Source organism: Lepus europaeus, chromosome 17 (genome assembly GCF_033115175.1).
Source record: "Lepus europaeus isolate LE1 chromosome 17, mLepTim1.pri, whole genome shotgun sequence".
Lineage (NCBI taxonomy): Eukaryota > Metazoa > Chordata > Mammalia > Lagomorpha > Leporidae > Lepus > Lepus europaeus.
Window position 1 is genome coordinate 62,234,949 of NC_084843.1, and position 18,643 is coordinate 62,253,591.

At 60.8% G+C, this 18,643-nt stretch overlaps 1 protein-coding gene across 1 annotated transcript; it reads right to left on the minus strand.

Annotated features, from left to right (window-relative positions):
• Nucleotides 1-1,260: 1,260 nt before the first annotated feature.
• On the minus strand, nt 1,261-15,956 carry LOC133775810 (USP6 N-terminal-like protein). The gene is made up of 12 exons (XM_062214297.1): nt 15,856-15,956; nt 12,254-12,323; nt 12,006-12,091; nt 10,702-10,741; nt 10,190-10,264; nt 9,631-9,738; nt 5,984-6,104; nt 5,249-5,343; nt 4,791-4,856; nt 4,039-4,138; nt 3,503-3,655; nt 1,261-1,985 (listed from the first exon to the last, which is right to left on the minus strand). Exons 1-12 carry the CDS (start codon nt 15,954-15,956, stop codon nt 1,261-1,263), a joined length of 1,740 nt encoding a protein of 579 aa, XP_062070281.1.
• Between the last annotated feature and the right edge of the window lie 2,687 nt (nt 15,957-18,643).

Below are 18,643 nucleotides of genomic sequence, written 5' to 3' on the forward strand. Positions count from 1 at the left end.
GCTACAAGAAGTCCCACGCCCGTCTGAACTTTGGGAACCTGCAGACAGGTCCAGAGCCCTAGATGCCACACCCCTGGCCTTCCCTCAGTCTGCGTTTAATAAGCCTTTTGCCTGGTCCCTGACCCAGGCACCTGCTGGACAACTGCCCACTGCTCTGCTGGTGCCCAGATCCTGTGGACACAGCTCGAGTGCTGTTCACGCAAACGTGAACCAGCACAGGGAAGCCCTCGGGATAGACAGGCAGGTGGGCACCTGGCGGCCGGGTCCCAGGAGTAGGACTCATCGAAAGCACAGGGTCTAGGGACAGTTGGGCAGGGACAGCCCCAGCTGCCTCCCCTGCCCTTGGCAAGGATGCTCCTCCCCGAGCCTGGCATCCATGTATCCAGGGAGCACCACAGCCCAAGCCAAGGGATCTCCATGTACTACTTCTGCCTGCCACAACTCTGGGGCTGCCCATAGACAACTCTCACATTCCGTGCTTATGTCCAGCATGGCCTCCGTTCTGGGGCAGGGGGGCGGTCTGAAGTCTCTACACACTGGGCAGAGCTAGCACATGGGAAGGTCTGAATCAATAAGCAGCCGGGAACTCTGCCACTCCCAACAGTTTGGGGACACGTTGTGCGGCATCTGGCCGTGAAGACACTGAGGTAGACACACAGCGTCCCCACACTCTCCAGGACCACGGGGAAGCTCTGCTGCAGCTGGGTGCCGGGGTCACAAACTGGAGCCAACTCGTGTCAATGATATGGTTTATTTATTTATTTATTTATTTATTTTTTTTTTTTTTTTTTTTGACAGGCAGAGTGGACAGTGAGAGAGAGAGACAGAGAGAAAGGTCTTCCTTGGCCGTTGGTTCACCCTCCAATGGCCGCCGCGGTTGGCGCGCTGCGGCCGGCGCACCGCGCTGATCCGATGGCAGGAGCCAGGTGCTTATCTTGGTCTCCCATAGGGTGCAGGACCCAAGTACTTGGGCCGTCCTCCACTGCACTCCCTGGCCACAGCAGAGAGCTGGCCTGGAAGAGGGGCATCTGGGACAGGACCGGTGCCCCGACCGGGACTAGAACCCGGTGTGCCGGCGCCGCAAGGCGGAGGATTAGCCTAGTGAGCCGCGGCGCCGGCCAATGATATGGTTTAATACGGGGTCAGCACCACCTGAGGGTGGTGGGGGGTAGTAGGGGGGATAGTACAGTGCCTCCCAGCACTGCTATCGTTCCAGTGACGGGGTGTTCTGGCCCAAGGAAGAGCTGGGCGTGGGGGGGCTCAATCAAGTATATAGGATGCCGTGTAGACGCACGGAAGGCTGTTGCCCAGCCTGGGCAGGACGCATTGTGCGCTTGGCCTTTCTTGTAGGAGGCACCCATCATCCAGGTGCCCCATGGAGTAGGAGGCAAGGAGGCGTCGGCGTCGGGCCAGGGAGGGTACGCAGGCCTGGTCTCCCAGCCCAGGGCTGGCTCTGGCTGGCTCCAGCCCATGACTGTCCCCAGACTGTGTGGGGCTGCCATGCCGGTAGGGGGCAGTCTTCAGCCGTGGCCCCCAGGCTGGGACGGCCTGCATGGGCCCTGGTTCCGGGGGCTCCAAGGCCTGTGGAGGAGCCCACATCCACAGGCCCTCCCGGCTGCCATCATCGGAGGAGTCGTCCTCCCTGGGCCCTGGCCCGCTCAGGTTAGGGAGACTGGCGCACTGGCACAGGCCTCCCCTCCCCCACGAGCTCTCCGTGGGGCTGCCCACAGATGGAGACTCTGCGGTCCCCACAGGGGAGCCCAGGCCGAGGGGCTCTGGGCTGCCTTCCCTCACGGCGATGCGGAGGCCAAAGCTTTCTGGAGGATGAATCGGCACCGCACAGGCAGGGGGACCCCTGGTCTGCTCCCACACTGCCGCTGTGTCCTGAATGGCCATATTGGGCTTCGGAGCAGTGGGGGCAGGAAGGTGCTTCTGGGGCACGTGTGCCCGCCCCAGGGGCCTGCCGCACCGTTCGATGGCCTTGGCTGGAAGAAGAAGAGACGCGGTTTGCTTCTCCACAGCCCCCGTCTGGCCTGCCGGGTGCCTGCCCCAGCCTCCCCCTGGGGTCCCCATCACCCCGTGTGACGCTGAGGACTCTCCTAGGCTGCTGGCCCCAGAGGGGAGGGTGTGTGCAGCCTGGGCCAGGGGAGCCCTGGGACACCTCGGGCTCCTCCTGCACAGCCCCACAGGGTGGATGGCCCTGCCCTGCCCGCCTCACTCTCTCATCTCTGGGGACCGAGGCACCCACTCAGGACCCTGTCACCTACCCCACCTGACCTCCTGTGCCCTAACAGTGTATTGGCTGAGTTACCCGCATCTGAGTCCCTCCTAAATGGCTGGAAAGGAACTGAGCCTAAGGTGATGGAGGTGAGAGCTGGGGCTGTGGGGCAGACATGGAGTCTGGGTCAGGCCCTCAGGGACAGGGAGTGCGGTTTCTAAAGAGCTGGCAGGGTGCCATGTCCTCTGAATCTAGGCCACTGTCCCTTTCCCGGTGAGACTGGGCTGTCACCGCTTCTGTCCCACGAGCACCCAGGGGAGGCAGCACCTGGAAGCACAGTGGGGCCTCCCCAGTGCCTGAACAGCCTGCACCTGGGCCCCCACTGCCAGCCTCTAGAGCTGGGACAAACCCATCTCTGCTGTGCATGGGGACCCAGGCGCTCAGGTCCTTGATGGCAGCAGGAGCAGGCACGAGTACGGGCACCCCTCCCCACCGGAAGCCAGCGCTGCTCTGGGTCCCGCTGACTTCTGTTGGCCCGAGGCTAGGACTGCAGAGCCCACACTCAGCTGCACTTGGGTTCTGCTGCGGGGGCCCCCAGCGCCTGCCTCTGCACCCACCCTGCTCACAGGAGTGCACTCGGCCCCCACAACTGGGCCCAGGGCACCTGGGCCTTCCAGGGGTCCTCAGATGGCTGAAGGGGATCCAGTGCCGGCTGGCTTTGGCCTGCAGTGTGCAGGGTCTCCCACAGGCCCACCTCCCTCGAGCCCTGCCTATATGCAGGTGGGAGCCCTGCCCACCCCTGTCCTAGGAGGGTCCTGTGTGCAGACAGCTGTGGTCATCGGGCCAGGAGCCTGTGTGGGGTCAGTCGGGGAGAGGCCCCCTGGGCAGGCAGGGCTGCTTCTCATCTTGCTGGAGTGGGGGTCCAGCTGTGCTCTGCGCTCCTGGGGCCACAGAGCCAGGGCACCTGCTCAGGGCGGGGCCTCGAATGCACTCCAGAGTGGGGGTCAGCTGAGGAGCCAGAGCCACCAACAGGGCCCTGAGGACAGCTCCACAGCCCAGCCCCAGAGTTGTGGGGGGAGAGCCATCACCCACAGGAGGATTCTGGGAAGCTGCCCAAGGCCCCGCCAGGCCATGCTGTCAGAGCTTCAGAAAGCAGAACTGCTGAGCCCAGGGAGGACAAGGAGGACCAGGAAGAGGTGAGTCCTGGGCGGGGCTGCCAGGGCCTGGCACTCCCACTACTGAATCCCCAAGGGAGCATGGGCCGGGGCCGGGTGCTGGACTCACCTTCGGGAGGCAGGAGGCACTGGTGCTTCCCCAGCTCACGCATGGAGGCCCGCAGCTGCCTGATGACTGCGTCCTCGCTCAGTGACCAGGCCTGCTTCAGGGTCACCTGCAGGAACTCCCGGAGGTGGTCCCGGGGCATCTTCAGCAGGCGCTCTAGATATGGGGGTGGGCGTCAGGCTGGGAGGGGCCCTAGGGATGGCGCAGCCACCATGGCTGCTCCAAGCCCTGTCCCAGCCCCAGACATGGGCTGCAGACCCCCTTAGACACCCATGCTGTCAAGCCAAGCACTTGACTGAGGGGAGGGGACTGCTCAGGGGCCACTTTCCTGGGCGATGACCCTGGCCACTTCTCCTTGTGGTGGGAGGGGGCCTGGGGTTGCGGGTGCAACAGGGGATTCTCAGTGCCCTCCTGAAAGGAACCCAGGACTCACAAACCTCCTCATCCCTCCCTCAAGCCCTGCTCACGAGGGACAGGCAGGGCTGTCCCCAGCTCCTCCGTCCCCAGCACCCAGGCCTCTGTGGGCCCTGAGGACTTACTGCGATGGATCTTGAGGGCCGTGTAAGCCATGCAGGTGAGCACGTGCTCGCCCTCAAAGATGTAAACGTCCCACATCCGCAGAGCCAGGGGGAACGGCACCTGGGGGACAGAGGCATTGGAGGACCCCGCGCATCAGGGCCTCAGTAGGGCCCACAGGGTGGGTGTGCAGTGTCACTCTCCTAGGACAGAGGGAGACTCCAGGAGGCTGCATCACACAAGAAGGCCAGAGCTCCTCCTGGGAGGGGAGGGGAGGGGAGGGGAGGGGAGGGTGGGGGACTCGTTTCATTGGTAGGTGAGGCCATGCCTCATGGCCACATCCCCGCCCACTCAGGGAACCAGACCCAGAGAGGATGACCATGTCCTCTCCTGGACCCTGGGGGTCTGGACACTTTGGAAGCCACACTGGAGATGCCAGACATGCCAGGGACCTGGGGGATGGGTCAGCCCTTGGGCTGCGCTGACACCAGCCTGTGCCACTGGGAGTCTATGGATCTCCTGCCTCTCCCTGTAGGGCTCTGGCCTTTGCCAGGCTCTCAGGGTGGGTCCTGGTGGGACCTGTCCCCTCCTTGCTGGCCCTGAGGCTCAGCCTCAGCTTGGACCACTCGTAGCAGGACAAGGCCTGCTGGTCTGCAGAGCAGGCTCCCTCCTGTGTGTGCTGGGGCTGGGGCAGCTCAGGCACAGGCCGCCAGGACAGGAGAGCCAGGCACTGGGGCAGGAGCTTCCCTGGGCAAGGGGTCCCCGGGGCACTTACCCCCTCCAGGAAGCACTGGAGGTACCAGTGGGCGGTGGAGTCCTCCAGGCACACACCCTCCTTCTCCTAAGAAGAGGCAGAGGCAGAGGCAGAGGGGGCTCAGGGCCCAGGGCCCAGGCCTGACTGCCTCTCATCTGAGCCCTGTGGCAGAGCCCCTGGGTGCAGGAAGCCCAGCAGCAGGTGCATCCCCTCTCCCAGCCATGCAGGTTCCTGAAGGGACACAGGTCCCTCAGTCCACTCTGCCCTGGGGACAGCGTCTCCCTGCAGTCTACACAAACTCTGGGGGACCAAGTGCTAGAAAACACACCAACACCCAAGCTGCCACGGACCCCAGTAACCAAGGAAAGCCTTGGTGAGGACGTGGCCTGCCCTGGCCCAGGAAGGAGTCAGGACCCCTTTCTGTCCTCCCCTCCCTGAGCACAGGGCCCCCGAGAGGAGAAAGGAGATACTTTACTTACCAGGTGTTTCTCCAGGGAGGGGAGCACGCGATGCACGGTGTCTCCCAGGTGGTGCTGGAATCGCTCCAGTTTTGGGGAGTTCGGTTTGTAGAAACCTGAGTAGTATCGGCCACACCCCCACGTTAGAGCCTCCTCCTCTTAGGAGGCTGGAGAGCCCAAGGCCGGGGTGGGGTTTCTGAGCATTGAGGGTCAGGGGAGGCTCGAACAGGGGCAGGTGGGAACGAACATGGCCAGGGCAGAGGATCTGCTTGGGAGGTGCGTGCAGGTGGGTGACTGACTGTGTGCAGCCCAGCCCAGGCTGCCCCCTGGAGCTCGCTGGGGTGAGCGCTGTCCAACTGGGTGCCTCCTGACCATTCTGACACTCAGGAGCGAGGAGGGGGTGACCCTACAGGGGATGCTGCCTTCTGCAAGTTCCCTGGGTGTGGCTCTGTGCTTGAGAGTCTGCGTGGAGATGTGTGAGGCAGAAGAGCCAGAAGCGACCGGAGTCCTGGACAAGGACAGGATCCCTTGTTCTGAAGGTTCCCACACCCAGGATGGCCATGGCCAAGCTGCAGGGCCTTTGGATGGCGGTGAAAGAAGGGGGCTGGCTCAGTCTGGGAGGCCTCTGCCAGCCCTGGCTTCTAGGGAGCCCCCCCCCCCCCCCCCCGCTCCAGGGACATTGTCCTGCACAGTCAGGAGCCAGTGAGGGCCGTGCACAGACTTGCATGCACTGGGGCCCACACGCCATCCACCTACCGTGCATCGCGTGCTTCCTGTTTTGCATGAGCTGGACCAGGGCCCAGAAAGAGTCCTCCTCGGGCATGTACATGAGGAGCAGCGCCACCACATGGCTCAGGCCCTGGCTGTAGCCCACCTCCTGCAAGATCCCAGAATGCCTTTAGGAGACCTCCCCTGGCAAGAATGACCTCCTGGGATGGCCCACCTCCCAGGGAGATCAGGGTCACCCACTGAAGGGTCTAGGAAGATTGGGGAGCGAGCCCTTGTGCCTGAATCCTGCCGTTTGGTGTCAGCAGCCCAAGAATTGGAGCCATGGAAGTTCTCAAAGTTCCTGGAGGGACTCTTGCAGGGCCTGAGCTTAGGCAGCACAGGGGGGAGACCTCAAGTATGGGCAGCTGTTACTCCCAAGATGTCAGATGGGCCCGGTTGCTGTGGGAATCCAGACCCACGCCCAGGGAAGCTTCTGGGCCCCTGAGCTCTGCGGGTGACCTGGTGGCCCCTTCTCACATGAGGAAGATGTAAGCCAGGAAGTGCTACCAGGACCAGAACAGGTGTGCCTCTGTCACGGGTGCAGGCCTGGGCTTCCTGAGTGCCAGGCCCCCTGGGAACCAGGGCACCAGGCAGGGTTGGCCAGTGGCAGGTCAGGGGGATGGGGATGTCCAGGCCTTGCTGGGTCACCCATGGAGCCCCGCACCTGCTCCACGCATGGGGAAAATAGGTCTGAGTTGGTTGTTGTGGCAGTGGCGCTGTGTGGAGTGGGATTCAGGTCCAGGGGTCCAACCACATGTCTGGTGGGTGTAACGGCATCAGTGGGACCCAGACTCCACTTGGATGAGCAAAGTCATACACCTGCTCTGCCCTGCCTTCGCCCCCCGCCCCACCGTATGGAATGCTAGTCCTGGGAGGGGCGTCCCAATGCGGCCAAGCTCCTGGGGTCTGGAGACCAGCCCAGGAGAAGGCTGTCTTTCTCCTCCCAGAACTTGAGGTTGGGTCCGAGGAGGCCCGGAGCCTAGCCTCTACCCCTCTTCCTCAGAGCTGTGGATGAGAGAGGCCCCCTCAACCCAGGCTGGGATCTCTGTGACCAGGGGTGCCCTGCAGGGACTGCCGGGATAGCACCTGTGATAGGATCCCAGAATACTCACAGGATTGTAAACGGAATAGGCCATCAGGATGTTGAATAAGGCTTGTTGGCTGGAAGAGAGAGGACAGAGGCTGTGCGTCCTGTGCTGCCGAGGCTCTCAGTGTGGCTCTGCCTCACAGAGCCAGACAGCCACACGCAGGGCCCGTGACACTCTGCTCATGAGCAGGGACGTCGTCAGGGCACCTGCGTGTTGTCCACCGTGTGGGTGAGCGCTGCCTGCAGGGACACGCACTCCTCCCAGGGTGCAGTCACGTGCAGTTTCGTTTCCTGGGTGGGTGTTCATTGCACAGGTGAGCGTCCCACTGTGGGAGGTGCAGTCCCGTGGGTCTAAGCCATGGAGAGTCAGCCTCCCATGCACGTTCAGCCTGGTAGGGAGCAGCTCCTGTGGCCTATGTGTTCCCCATGAGCCGCCTGTGGCCAAACTCCCCACCTCCCTCAGCCCGTGGCTACCACTGCCCTGTTGTGTGTCCCAGGGTTTGGCCTCTTGCAGATGTCCTGTGAGTGGATCACAGCACGTGTAGCCTTTGAGGGACGCTTCCTCCCCCAGCAGAATGCACCTGAGAGGCCTCCAGGTCAGCCCAGGGCCGAGCCTCGTCCTGCCTCTCCCTGAATCCCGTTCTAGGATGCAGCTGTGACACGGGCTGCTTCTCCGTGTCCCCACTGAGCATCGTGCAGCCTCCTCCTGCGTCCACTGACTGTGAACACAACCCTGAATGTTGTGTAAGGGTTTTCTTGCACTCCGCTGTATTAGTGGTTGTGTACATGTGCGTGTGTGCTGGGGTTCGTGTGGAAGGTGTGTGTCTCTCATTGTGAGAAATGGCCCTGGGTGCTGCCGGGGGCCTGGGCCACTGTGCTTGTTCCTGCAATGAACCAGAGTGGCGCTCGCCTCACGTTCTCCCCAGCACCCAGCGTCCTCGGTGGTTTTAGTTCCCCCATTCTCACAGCTGTGCGCTGGTGCCCGTTGTGGTTTAGGTACTAAGCGTGTGTTCATGTGCTGAGGAGGTGAATTGTGTGGGCTTACATGAAGGGGCCCTCCCGAGCCTGTGTGCCTGGGGCGCCGGGAGGTGCCCACTGCTTCCTTGTTACTGAGCTGAAGGGCTCCTTGAAGATTCTAGAGATAATACCTTTCATTTCATTCTCTCCACAGTGTCTTTGGGAAAGTTTATAGAATCACAAAAGGCCCATGGATCCATTTTGTTGCTGTGCTAAAGGAACTGATTTAGGTTTGCCCCCAAGTCTTCCCCAGGAACCCCATGTGCCCCAGGGCCCTTGCTCCTCCCACCCCCGGGTCCTCCCCAGCCCAGAGGCCTCACTTCATTCCGTAGCGTTCTCGGAACATGAGGTGGTTTCTGAAAGTCCATGTGATGGCAGAATCGATGTGATGGAAGTGAGTGGCGCCCAGCCTAGCCTGCTCCTTCATCTCCTGCAGGGAGGTTCAAGGGGGAGGGGCCAGCCTCAGGACCAGCAAAAGCCCCATTGCCACATGAGGACCTCTACTCCACATCAGCTGTGCTGGCTGACAGGGAGAGTTCCCTGCAGGGAGCTCATTCCCTTCTGGGTCCCACGTTGAGGGAGGGTCCTGGGCTCCCTACTTGCCTCAACGTCCACGTCACCCCCGTGGCCGGCATCCCTGCTGAGGGGGCCGCTGAGGCCCCGATGGTCAGCATCATTCAGGGGCTCTGAAAGGTCCCTGTGCACTACCCCTGCCTGCCCTCAGCTCTCAGCACAGACGCAGTCTGCCCCCAGCCAGGCTTCTGAGCCTCCTCGCTGGCATCTCAGGCCCTGCCCTCCAGGAGTCAGCCACAGCCTGACCACTGCTCCATGCTGCCCCCTGCTGGAGGGGCCCATCTCCATCTAGACTTTGGAAGCAGCCCTTGGCTTGAGCCGAGCCTGGGCAATGACTGTCTCCAGGCCCAGCTCCAAGGGCCAGCCCCAAACTGCAGACTTGGGGCAGGCAGGGTGGGCCACACAGCTGGGCCCTGCTCCCTGATGGCAGCCGGGGACATGAGAGCCAGCTGCAGTTGCCAGCCCTCTGCTCACACCAGCCCTCGCTCCCTCCTTTCCCAGAAGCATTGAGGGCTGTCTGATCATTGGACCAGCCACTCCAGGCAAGGGCAGTGCCAGGGGCTGCAAGTCCATGTGAAGGCAGGGCAGGCTGTGGGCAGGCCCTGTTAGCACAGAGCCTGTGGGGGTCCCTACCTCACACCATTGTGATCTCATACTGGGAGGCCCCCGCCCATCATGGACCAGCAAGTCCTCTGTTCTGGCCTTATGCCAAGCTGCCCAGGTGAGCTCAGCAGAGAGCAGGTTAAAGCCTCTGGCACAAAACACACATGTGCAGTCAGTCCCAGCTGGGTCTGGGAAGATGGATGTGGAGGAGGCACTGACTGAGATGTAGGGAGAGGAAGGCAGGATGAGGAGGAGGCTCCCGAGGGCTCAGTGAGGGACGGTCCTCCACGGAGTCTCAGGCTCCTGACCAGGCCCGAGCAGCTCGGGCCCCCTTGGGCTGAGTGCAGAGCCATACCTCATATGTTCCTGGATTCTGGGCCTTCTTCCTGTCCACCTCCAGCAGCACAGCCCACACCTTTCCACGCACCTGGGCAGGGATGCCCTTATAGATTCTGCGCTGAAACTACAGGAGAGAGGAGGCTCTGGTGAGTGGTGAACGTGGCCACTCGGGGAGGGAGCGCAGGGTGAGACAGCAGGAGGGAGAAGCCAGGGGCTCCGTGTGTATTGGCAGAGGGAGGCTCTGCCAACACAGATGGGGGCCTTATGACCCACAGTGACTGGGGGCCAAGGGCTCAGGGGCACCGGCTCTGCCCTGCACTGACTGCCCCCTACGGGGCTCCTGGAACCACACCTGCCCTGCATCCGGGATTGTCTTCAGCAGTGACTTCAGATTTTCTACCAGGACAGTGTCCTGTGTATGGGGAAGGGGTGCACATGACCTGTGTCCCCGGGGGCTGGACAGTTGCCCCTGGGCATCTGAGAGGCAGGCGGTGCCTGGCACGGGAATGGACACTGTTCAAAACCCCGACTCAGCTCTCAGTATTCCCGAGGGGCCCCCCTCAGCTCAACGGTACCTTCTTGCTGCCGTGGTATTTACTATAGTTTTTGATCATCTTCACCCATTTCTGGGTCCTGCGCACCTGTGTACGCTGGAAAACAAGACAGGATGGTGTGAGCCCAGCTTCAGGCTCTGAGAGTGGCCCTCAGATGCAGCTCAGGAGCTCTGTGTGCACTCAAGGAAGGAGCCAGAAAAGGCACAGACCGTGAGCCCCAGGGCTTCTGTCTGGGGGAGCGTCGGTGGCCTGGCCTCTGACCCGAGCTGCCCCGTCCTCAAGGCAGAGCCCCTGAGCTCCAGCCAGGTCACTCCCAACCATGGCAATGAGTCATTTTGGCTGACAGGCAGACACCCCTGAACAGCGGCTCAGTTCGGGACAGGCGAGTGTGTTCAGATGTGAGCAGGTGCCAAGTGAGTACCGCATCGCAGGACCTTGTGGCGCTCCCAATAACCACTGCCGAGCCCCACGTGCCCCCTCCACCCAGCTCTGCTTCCCAGGTGACTGGCCCATCGCCAAGGACTTGTCCTTACCTTGGCCCCCGGGATGCTGTCCTGGGGCAACTTCTGCTCACTGGAAAGCAAGGGAGGCGGAGAGGTGAGGACAGGACCACAAGTGGCACCGTGACCACCCTAGTGGGCCAGGGAAGGACCAGCTTCATCCTCTCAGCCCAGGGCACTGAGACGGGAAGGGAGGGGCTGGTGACCGTGAGCACAGGGAGCCCTGGGCCAGGCAGGGGCCCTTGCTGCCAGTGGGGAGCTCCAGGCCTGTCAGAGGTTCAGCTTCCTGGGCGTGTGGCAGCACCCCCACAGCGATTGGGGGCTTTCTGTCCTGAGCAGGGCCAGGCTGCCCAGGGGTGAGGGAGCAGTGTCCCCACATCAGCTCTCCCCAAGAAGTCACCCTGGAACGGACCGAGTGCGGGTGGCCTGCCTGAGAGATGCTCAGTGCTGTGAGTGTGCACCTGGGGCTCCAGGCACCTGGGACCCCCACACCTCCCAGGGTGCCCCCCTGCCCACCACCCTCCCCTGTGCACTGGTAGCCTGAGGTGCCGGCTCCACACCTCACCCCTCCTCTGTCAGCCCAGACCGTGGCCATCTCTCCACCACTCTGCTCCTTCTTTTTCTCCAGGGTCTGGCACAGCATGGAGCCAGAGCCCCCATCCCTGTGCTCCGGTGGGCTGCTGAGTCACACCAGGCACAGCCTGAGATGGCTCCATCCCTTAGGTCACCGGAGCCCACCCTCCAGCCACGGGGCCTCTCTCCCTGACATCTGTGGGAACAGCCTCCAAGTCTGACTCCTGCTCCCAGGCCCCACTCCTTGAGTAGACTCGGGGGCAGGGCCCTCAGCTGCACCCTCCCCCCGGTCTGTACTGTGGGGGCCCGCAGGCAGGTTCAGAGCTGCAGAGGCCGCACCCCTGGCCATCCCTCAGACTAGGTCTTCGGAAGCCTGGAGCCTGGGCCCTGAGACCCAGGCACCTGCTGGACAACTGCCCAGCTGCTAGGCTGGTGCCCCAACCCTGTGGACACAGCTCTGGAGTGGCGATGGCCAGGCTGTGTTGCCTGCGAGCATGGGGACCCTCAAGCCACCCCCTCTACCTAACAGAAACAGAGGCCTCAGAGTAAGAGTGCCCAGTGCTTGCCCCACATCCAGCTCTGTCCCTGTCTGCAGTCCTGAGTCCCATGGTCACTCGGCTCTGGCCAAATGATGACCAGTGCCTGCCCGTGACCACAGCTGGGCTCAAGGTTGGGGCCTGGGGACAGGTGTGCCACTTCATGTTGGGCTGTCTGACCCCAGTCCCTGCCCTGGGGTGGGGTGGGGTGGGGTGCGGAGGACTCACTGCAGGAACCCAAGCCTGTCTGGGACGAGGCAGCCGCCCTCATCGTCCTCTTCTTCAGGCTGCACCAGTGCCGCTCCTCGGCGTCCCTGCAGCCGAGAGGGGACCCGGATGAGAAGCCCGGGTCTCAGTCACTGGGGGAGCTGAGCCGCCCGCCCGGCTCTGTGTCCCCAGGAAGACGGGGTCTGGCTCTCACAGGCACAGTCCTTGAGGCAGGGCCCCACCTCCTCCCCCAGCACCCTGGCCCATACCTGCTCATATTGCATTATGATGGCTGCTCGCTCCTGGGCCCTCCGGGACCTCAGGGCGTTCATATCCAATCTGTAAGACACACACGCACATGTGAGCCAGCACAGGGGAGCCCGCGGGAACTGCTGCTCTGAGGGCTGTCCCCCTGGTCAGACGGGGGACAGTCACACAGCCAGGCGGGTGGGCACCTGGTGGCCGCGTCCCAGGAGGATGACTTGTCCAGAGCTCAGGGACTAGGGATGGCTGTGGAAGGACAGCCCCCACCTTGTCTCCCCGCCCTCAGAAAGGACGCTCCTCCCCCAGCCTGGCATCCATGTGTCCTCCAGGGAGCCCACGTCTAAGGGTCTCCCTGCCCACTCCCAGCCCCCGCATCTCTGGGGCTCTCAGAGCCAGCCTCCCTGCCCCACCTGATACCAGGTGACCTGACACCTAGTCTTGAACCCGTGTCTGACACAACTCACACCAAGGCCCGTTCGACACTGATGGCCAGCAGAGCGGGAGGAATGAGACGACTGTATACACGCTCTGCACACAGGGGCCCACTGAGAGCTCAGCCACATCACTCATGGAACCCGGCGGGGGAGACCAGTGCCACCCACCTGGGCGCACCTTCCCCGTGTCACAGGTCACGTAGAGAGCCAGTCCCACTCACCTCTGTCTTGAATCCATTGGATTCTGTCCAATGTGCCTCCTGCCTACGCTACCAACACCCGGTCAGTTGGGCAGTAGACGCACTACTGGCCACTGGTCGCCTCCCAGCCAGAGTGCGCACCCTCAGTGACTGTGACATCACAGAAGCCTGCCAGCCAATCCCAAGTGCTCTGCTGTGGCAGGGGTCAGGGTGCTCAGCCCTGGCCTCATTAAAGGTCACCAGAAGTGGGGCCCAGGTCCTCCCCAGGGCCCAGGTGAAGAGGGCAGGGCTCTGGCAGAACTTCCCCAGCACCGGGAGTGCCAGGGCCCTCCGCCACCTGCCGTAACGGTCCCAAGTCCCAGGCAACCTGCACCTCCTGGCCCTCCTTTCTTCCTCTGCAATTTTATTACAGCACAACCGTGAAGGCCTCTTTCTATGAACACAGGCTGGCATAGGGAGCCCCACAGAGCCCTGTCCCCACACTCTGTGGCTGCCCCTGCAATGACCTGAACTGAGACTCCCAGGGCTGTAGCCTCCTGTCCTCCCACAGGCCCCACCCCAGCACTGCCCGCTGAGCACCACCTGCATAGGACCTCAAGCCAGCGTGGCCCAGACTGTCCAGAGCGGGAACCAGGGCCCTCTCCTGGACCCTGACCTGGGGTTCAGACAGATCACTGTGACTCCTCCGGACAAGCACCTCATCCGCATGCTGCTAACTCTAGGCCTGTGCTGGCAGGAAGGGCAGAGACAGCACATGTGGGGCCAGAGCAGCCACAGTCACAGCTCCCAGCACTGCTGACGGCCAGGACGCCCAGCCCGGGGAGACCCAGGGCTCACTGTCAGCAGCAGCTCATCCCTTCCAGCACCTGGCCGGTCGTGCTCGGCACTGACTCTGCAGAGGCCAGGAGGCCCCTGCGGGCCTGGCTCAGCCGCGTGGGCCCTGGCTCAGGCTGCCTTCCATGTGCTTCCTCTGCTTTCCTCCTGGTGAAAGGGAAGCTGCCTTTCCCTGTGCGGTACTCGTGTTCCTCTGTGTGACGGGAGCACACCTGGATACCCAGATGTGTCTGCTCCAAGGCTCTCCCTGGGGCTGGAGGCTCCACATCTGAAGCACACAAATGCTTATTTATTTATTTGACAGAGTCAGATAGTGAGAGAGAGAGAGAAAGAGAGAGAGAAAGGTCTTCCTTCCGTTGGTTCACCCCCCAAATAGCTGCTATGGCTGGAACTATGCCTATCTGAAGCCAGGAGCCAGGTGCTTCCTCTTGGTCTCCCATGCAGGTGCAGAGGCCCAAGCACTTGGGTCATCCTCCATTGCCTTCCTGGGCCACAGCAGAGAGCTCGACTGGAAGAGGAGCAGCCGGGACTAGAACCCAGTGCTCCTATGGGATGCTGGCACCTCAGGTGGAGGATTAACCAAGGGAGCCACGGCGCCAGCCCCACAAATGCTTAGTTTGGTCTTTGTCATTGTCACCTCCTGGCATGCTGGCAGTACTAAGGTAATACCAAGTAATACCAAGGGTCCTGGAATTGGTGCAGCCTGCCTCGCTGGGCTGTTTCTTGGTGGGGATGGGGGGATGCCGAGGGCACAGCCCCATGCGGCAGCTCCCCCACACGAGGGGCACACAGGTCACGTGAGGTGTGGGTGGCCTGGCAGGACCTGAGTGCGCCCACCTTCATGCATGCTGTGCCCCTCAGTGCAGCACGCGTGGGTGAGGCTGAGTGGACATTTTTAAACATACAACATGTAAGTGCTTATTATACATTACAAAATCCTTAATTTTAGAAATTTCCAACTGTCTAAATATCCAAAGAATCCCACCTTCAGTATAAACATGAATCCGTTTCTTCTATTGTACCAACATTAAAATTAAGCCATATTGGACCATTGGGAAATGAGATTAAAAATACCACCATTATAAAGTCCATGTAGAAAATGTCAACAGTGACCCCGGATGCTACCTTTATGTATTCGTTCTTGTTTGTGGGACACACGACTTGTCCTATGTAAAAACAGGATCCATATGTTAAATGCATGGCTAGGCTATGGAGGGCAGACCTGTGTTCAGAAGAGACCTTTGTAGAGCACAGGTATTTCTGGTCCTTGTGCAAGTGGGTACATAAGTGTCTGAACAACTAGATGACAAAGATTTCTTCATATGTAAGTCAGAAATAATACCACACAGCATGTTTGTAAGGAGGAAGAGAACGAATGGGCAGCAAAATGTTTTCTAAGACGGAGTTACATTCTTTTTCAAAGTCTGCATTAACAGTGTATGCTATGTGTATAGTATCAAATTTTAAATAAACTAAGTAGTTGGCCTTCATGTCGTATTTTATTGATAGCTATGGCTTCCTTTTTATTTTTCTAAGATGAGTTAATTATTTATTTAGAGTCACACACAGAGAGGCAGAGAAGCAGAGAGAGCGGTCTTCCCTCTGCTGGCCCACTCCCCAGTAGGCCGCAGCAGCCGGAGGGGAGCAGATCCTCAGCCAGGAGCCAGGAGCCTCCCGGGGCCTCCTGAGTGGGTGCAGGGGCCCAAGGACGTGGGCCATCTTGGGCCGCTTTCCCAGGCCCTAGCTGAGCACGGCATCGGAAGTGGAGCAGCCGAGACTCGAACAGGCGCCCATATGGGATGGCGGCCCTGCGGGCGGGGGCTTTCCCAGCTGCCCCACAGCCGGCCCCTCCCCCGAAGCCGTTCCCCCTTGGGATCCCGCTGTCTGCTCACAGCCTGGGAAAGAAGAGGGGGACGGCCCCAGCACTCAGGCCCTGCCCCACCCGGGAGGACCTGCTGAAGGCCCTGAGTCTGCTTCGGCCTGGCCCAGCCCTGGCCTTTGTGTGCACCCGGGGGTGACCCCAGACGGACGCCGGTGCGCACTGCGCCTGCGCCAGGCGCTGGGACCCGGAAGTGCATGGGCACGCGTGGCCCCTCCTGCCCCGCGGTGTTCAGGTGGCGGTGAGCGCGGCGTCCTCGCCTTCCCAGAGCCAGCGCAGGCCCTGAGGAGCCGCCTGGACGCCGCTGGCCGAGCCTGAGGGAGCCCCAGCGGCCGGGGCCGTGCGGGGTCAGGTCGGCCATGGCCGCGGCGGTTCCCTGGGTTCTGGAAGTTTCTAGGCGGGCTCTCTCCTGGGGCCCTCCCGGAAGTCTGCTCTCAGGACTCCATTCGTGTCCTGAGGCACAGAAAGGTCCTCTCTGGGGAGCTGGGCGCAGTGTGTGGTCAGTGAGGAGGCCTCCTGTCACCGGGTAGGCGGGGCCGGGCGCTGGGCCTGGGGGGGCGGAGGGGGCAGGGCGTGTGCGTGGGAGGGGGCGCGGGACAGGAGGGGGGAGGGAGGGCAGAGTGAAGAGGGGGCGCGGAGGTGGGGGCGAGAGGGAGGGGAAGCCGTGCTCGTGGGGAGAGGAGGGAGGAGAGGGACGCCCCGGGGGAGGGGGGGTTGGAGAGCAAGAACTGCCCCCGGGCCCCGGTTTGGTTTTGGGGTTTTGTGTCCCTGGCCGGAAGTAGCCTTGGCCGTGTCGGAGCCCCGGTCGGCCTCTCGGCCGGGCTGCTCTGAAGTGTGACGTGTGTGCAGGACACGGGCCCCGGGCCCGAGTGAACGCGCACGGCCTCTGGTGAGTTTACACGGACTGCACACGCGGCGGACACGCAGACCTCAGAGAAAGCCGGGAATCCCCCTGAGCTCGGGTCTAGCCTGCCCCCGGGCTCTGACGCCTCAGGGTAAGTCCCCGTTTTTTTCCTTTTAAAGGTTTGTTTGATAGGCAGAGTTATAGATGGGGCGGTGGGGAAGAGAGCTTGGATGTATCCGTTCCACCCCAGGTGGCTACAACGGCCTGGGCTGGGCCAGGCCCAAGCAGAAGCCAGGTCCTCCTCCAGTTTCCAGTGTGGGTTCGGAGGCCCAAGTCCTTGGGCCGCTTCCTCTGCTTTCCCAGGCTGTTAGCAGACAGCTGGATCCCAAGTGGAACAGCTTGGTGGCAGGGGTGGGGTGTGGGTGTCAGGTTGGACGCTGGGCGGGTGGGGGGGTGCCATAGCTTAGTGGGTAAAGCCCTGTCTGGGCCAGGCCAAAGCTTGGGCCAGGAGCTTCTAGGTGTCCCTTGTGGATTGAGGGGCTCAAGGACTTGGGGCATCCTCAGCATCTTTCCTAGGCTCATTAGCAATAGCTGGATTGGAGGTGGAGCAGCTGGGACTTGAACTAGCGTCCACAGGGAGTGCTGGTGGGGCCAGCTGGGGCTTAACTATCTGCACTACTGTGCCGGCCCCTGCCTTTATTGCTTTTAAAGTGTGTATTTATGAGAAAGGTGTGAGTGATTGAAGACAGGGAGGTGGATCTTCTCTGTCTTGCTCACTCCTCAAAGGCCAGTGACCGCCGAGGCTGCTTCAGCTGAAGTCAAGAGGGGGGAGCTCATTGTGAGTCTCCCACGTGGGTGACAGGAACCCAGCTGATTCAGCCATTACTTGCTGCCTTCCAGAGCATACATGGGCCGGAAGCTGGGTTGGAAGCAGAGCTCGGGCCTCACCTCAGGCATCTCCATCTCTGACGCAGGCTTCCCCAGCAGCATCCGCACTGCTGTGCCGCACACCTGCCCCCCAGAAGTGTTGCGTTGACTTCATCTCCAGCAGTGCATCACACAGTGTGAGGATGCTGTGTTTGCCTTTTCTCCTTCTCTGTCGAGTGTCTCTTCTTACCTTCTTTTCTTTCTTTCTTTCTTTCTTTTTAATTAGACAGGTAGAGTTAGAGAGAGAAAGAGAAAGATCTTCCTTCCGTTGGTTCACCCCAGAATGCAACTACAGCCGGCGCGCTGCGCCAATCTGAAGCCAGGAACCAGATGCTTCCTTTTGGTCTCCCATGCAGGTGCAGGGCCCAAGCACTTGGGCCTTCCTCCACTGCCTTCCTGGTCCACAGCAGAGAGCTGGCCTGGAAGAGGAGCAAGCGGGACTAGAACCTGTACCGATCTGGGATGCTGGTGCTGCTGGCAGAGGATTAACCAAGTGAGTATGGCATTGGCCGCCTTGCCTTTTTTTACTTTGTTCTTGACTCCTATATTATTCAGAATTGTGGTTTTAAATTTCTCAGTATTTTGAAATTTTCCAGTTATGTTTGTTACTAATTTTTATTTTCCTTCTATTGTTATAAAGAACATATGCATGATATTAGTTAATTCATATGATATTTATAAAATTGTTGAGTCATGCTCTGAAACCTGGAACGTAGTTCATTATGGGAAGTGCTCTATGTGTATTTGAAATTGCGTATCTTCAATCATCAGCAAAAGTGTTTTCTGTTTATTTATTTGAAAGACAGAATTATAGAGAGACGTAAAGACAGAGAGAGAGGTCTTGTGTCCACTGGTTCACTCCCCAGATGGCCGCAATGGCTGGAGCTGCGCTTGATCTGATGCCAGGAGCCAGGAACTTCTTTTGAGTCTCCAACGTGAATGCTAGGGCCCAAAGGCTTGGGCCATCTTCGACTGCTTTTTCAGGCCATAGCAGAGAGCTGAATCAGAAGAGGAGCAGCCGGGACTAGAACCGCCCATAGTGGATACTGGTGCTTCAGGCCAGGACTTTTAACCCGCTGTGCCACAGCGCCGGCCCCAAAAGTGTTTTCTAAATGGCAGTGGAATGCAATCAATCACTGATGATTTTGGGATTTCATTACAGATTCTATGTGGCCAGTTACTGAGATTTCAACGACTTCCATTACAATTGCGCATGTCCTGATTTCTTTACCCATATCGCATTGGTTTTTTCTGCCTTTATTTTGAGGGCATGGCAG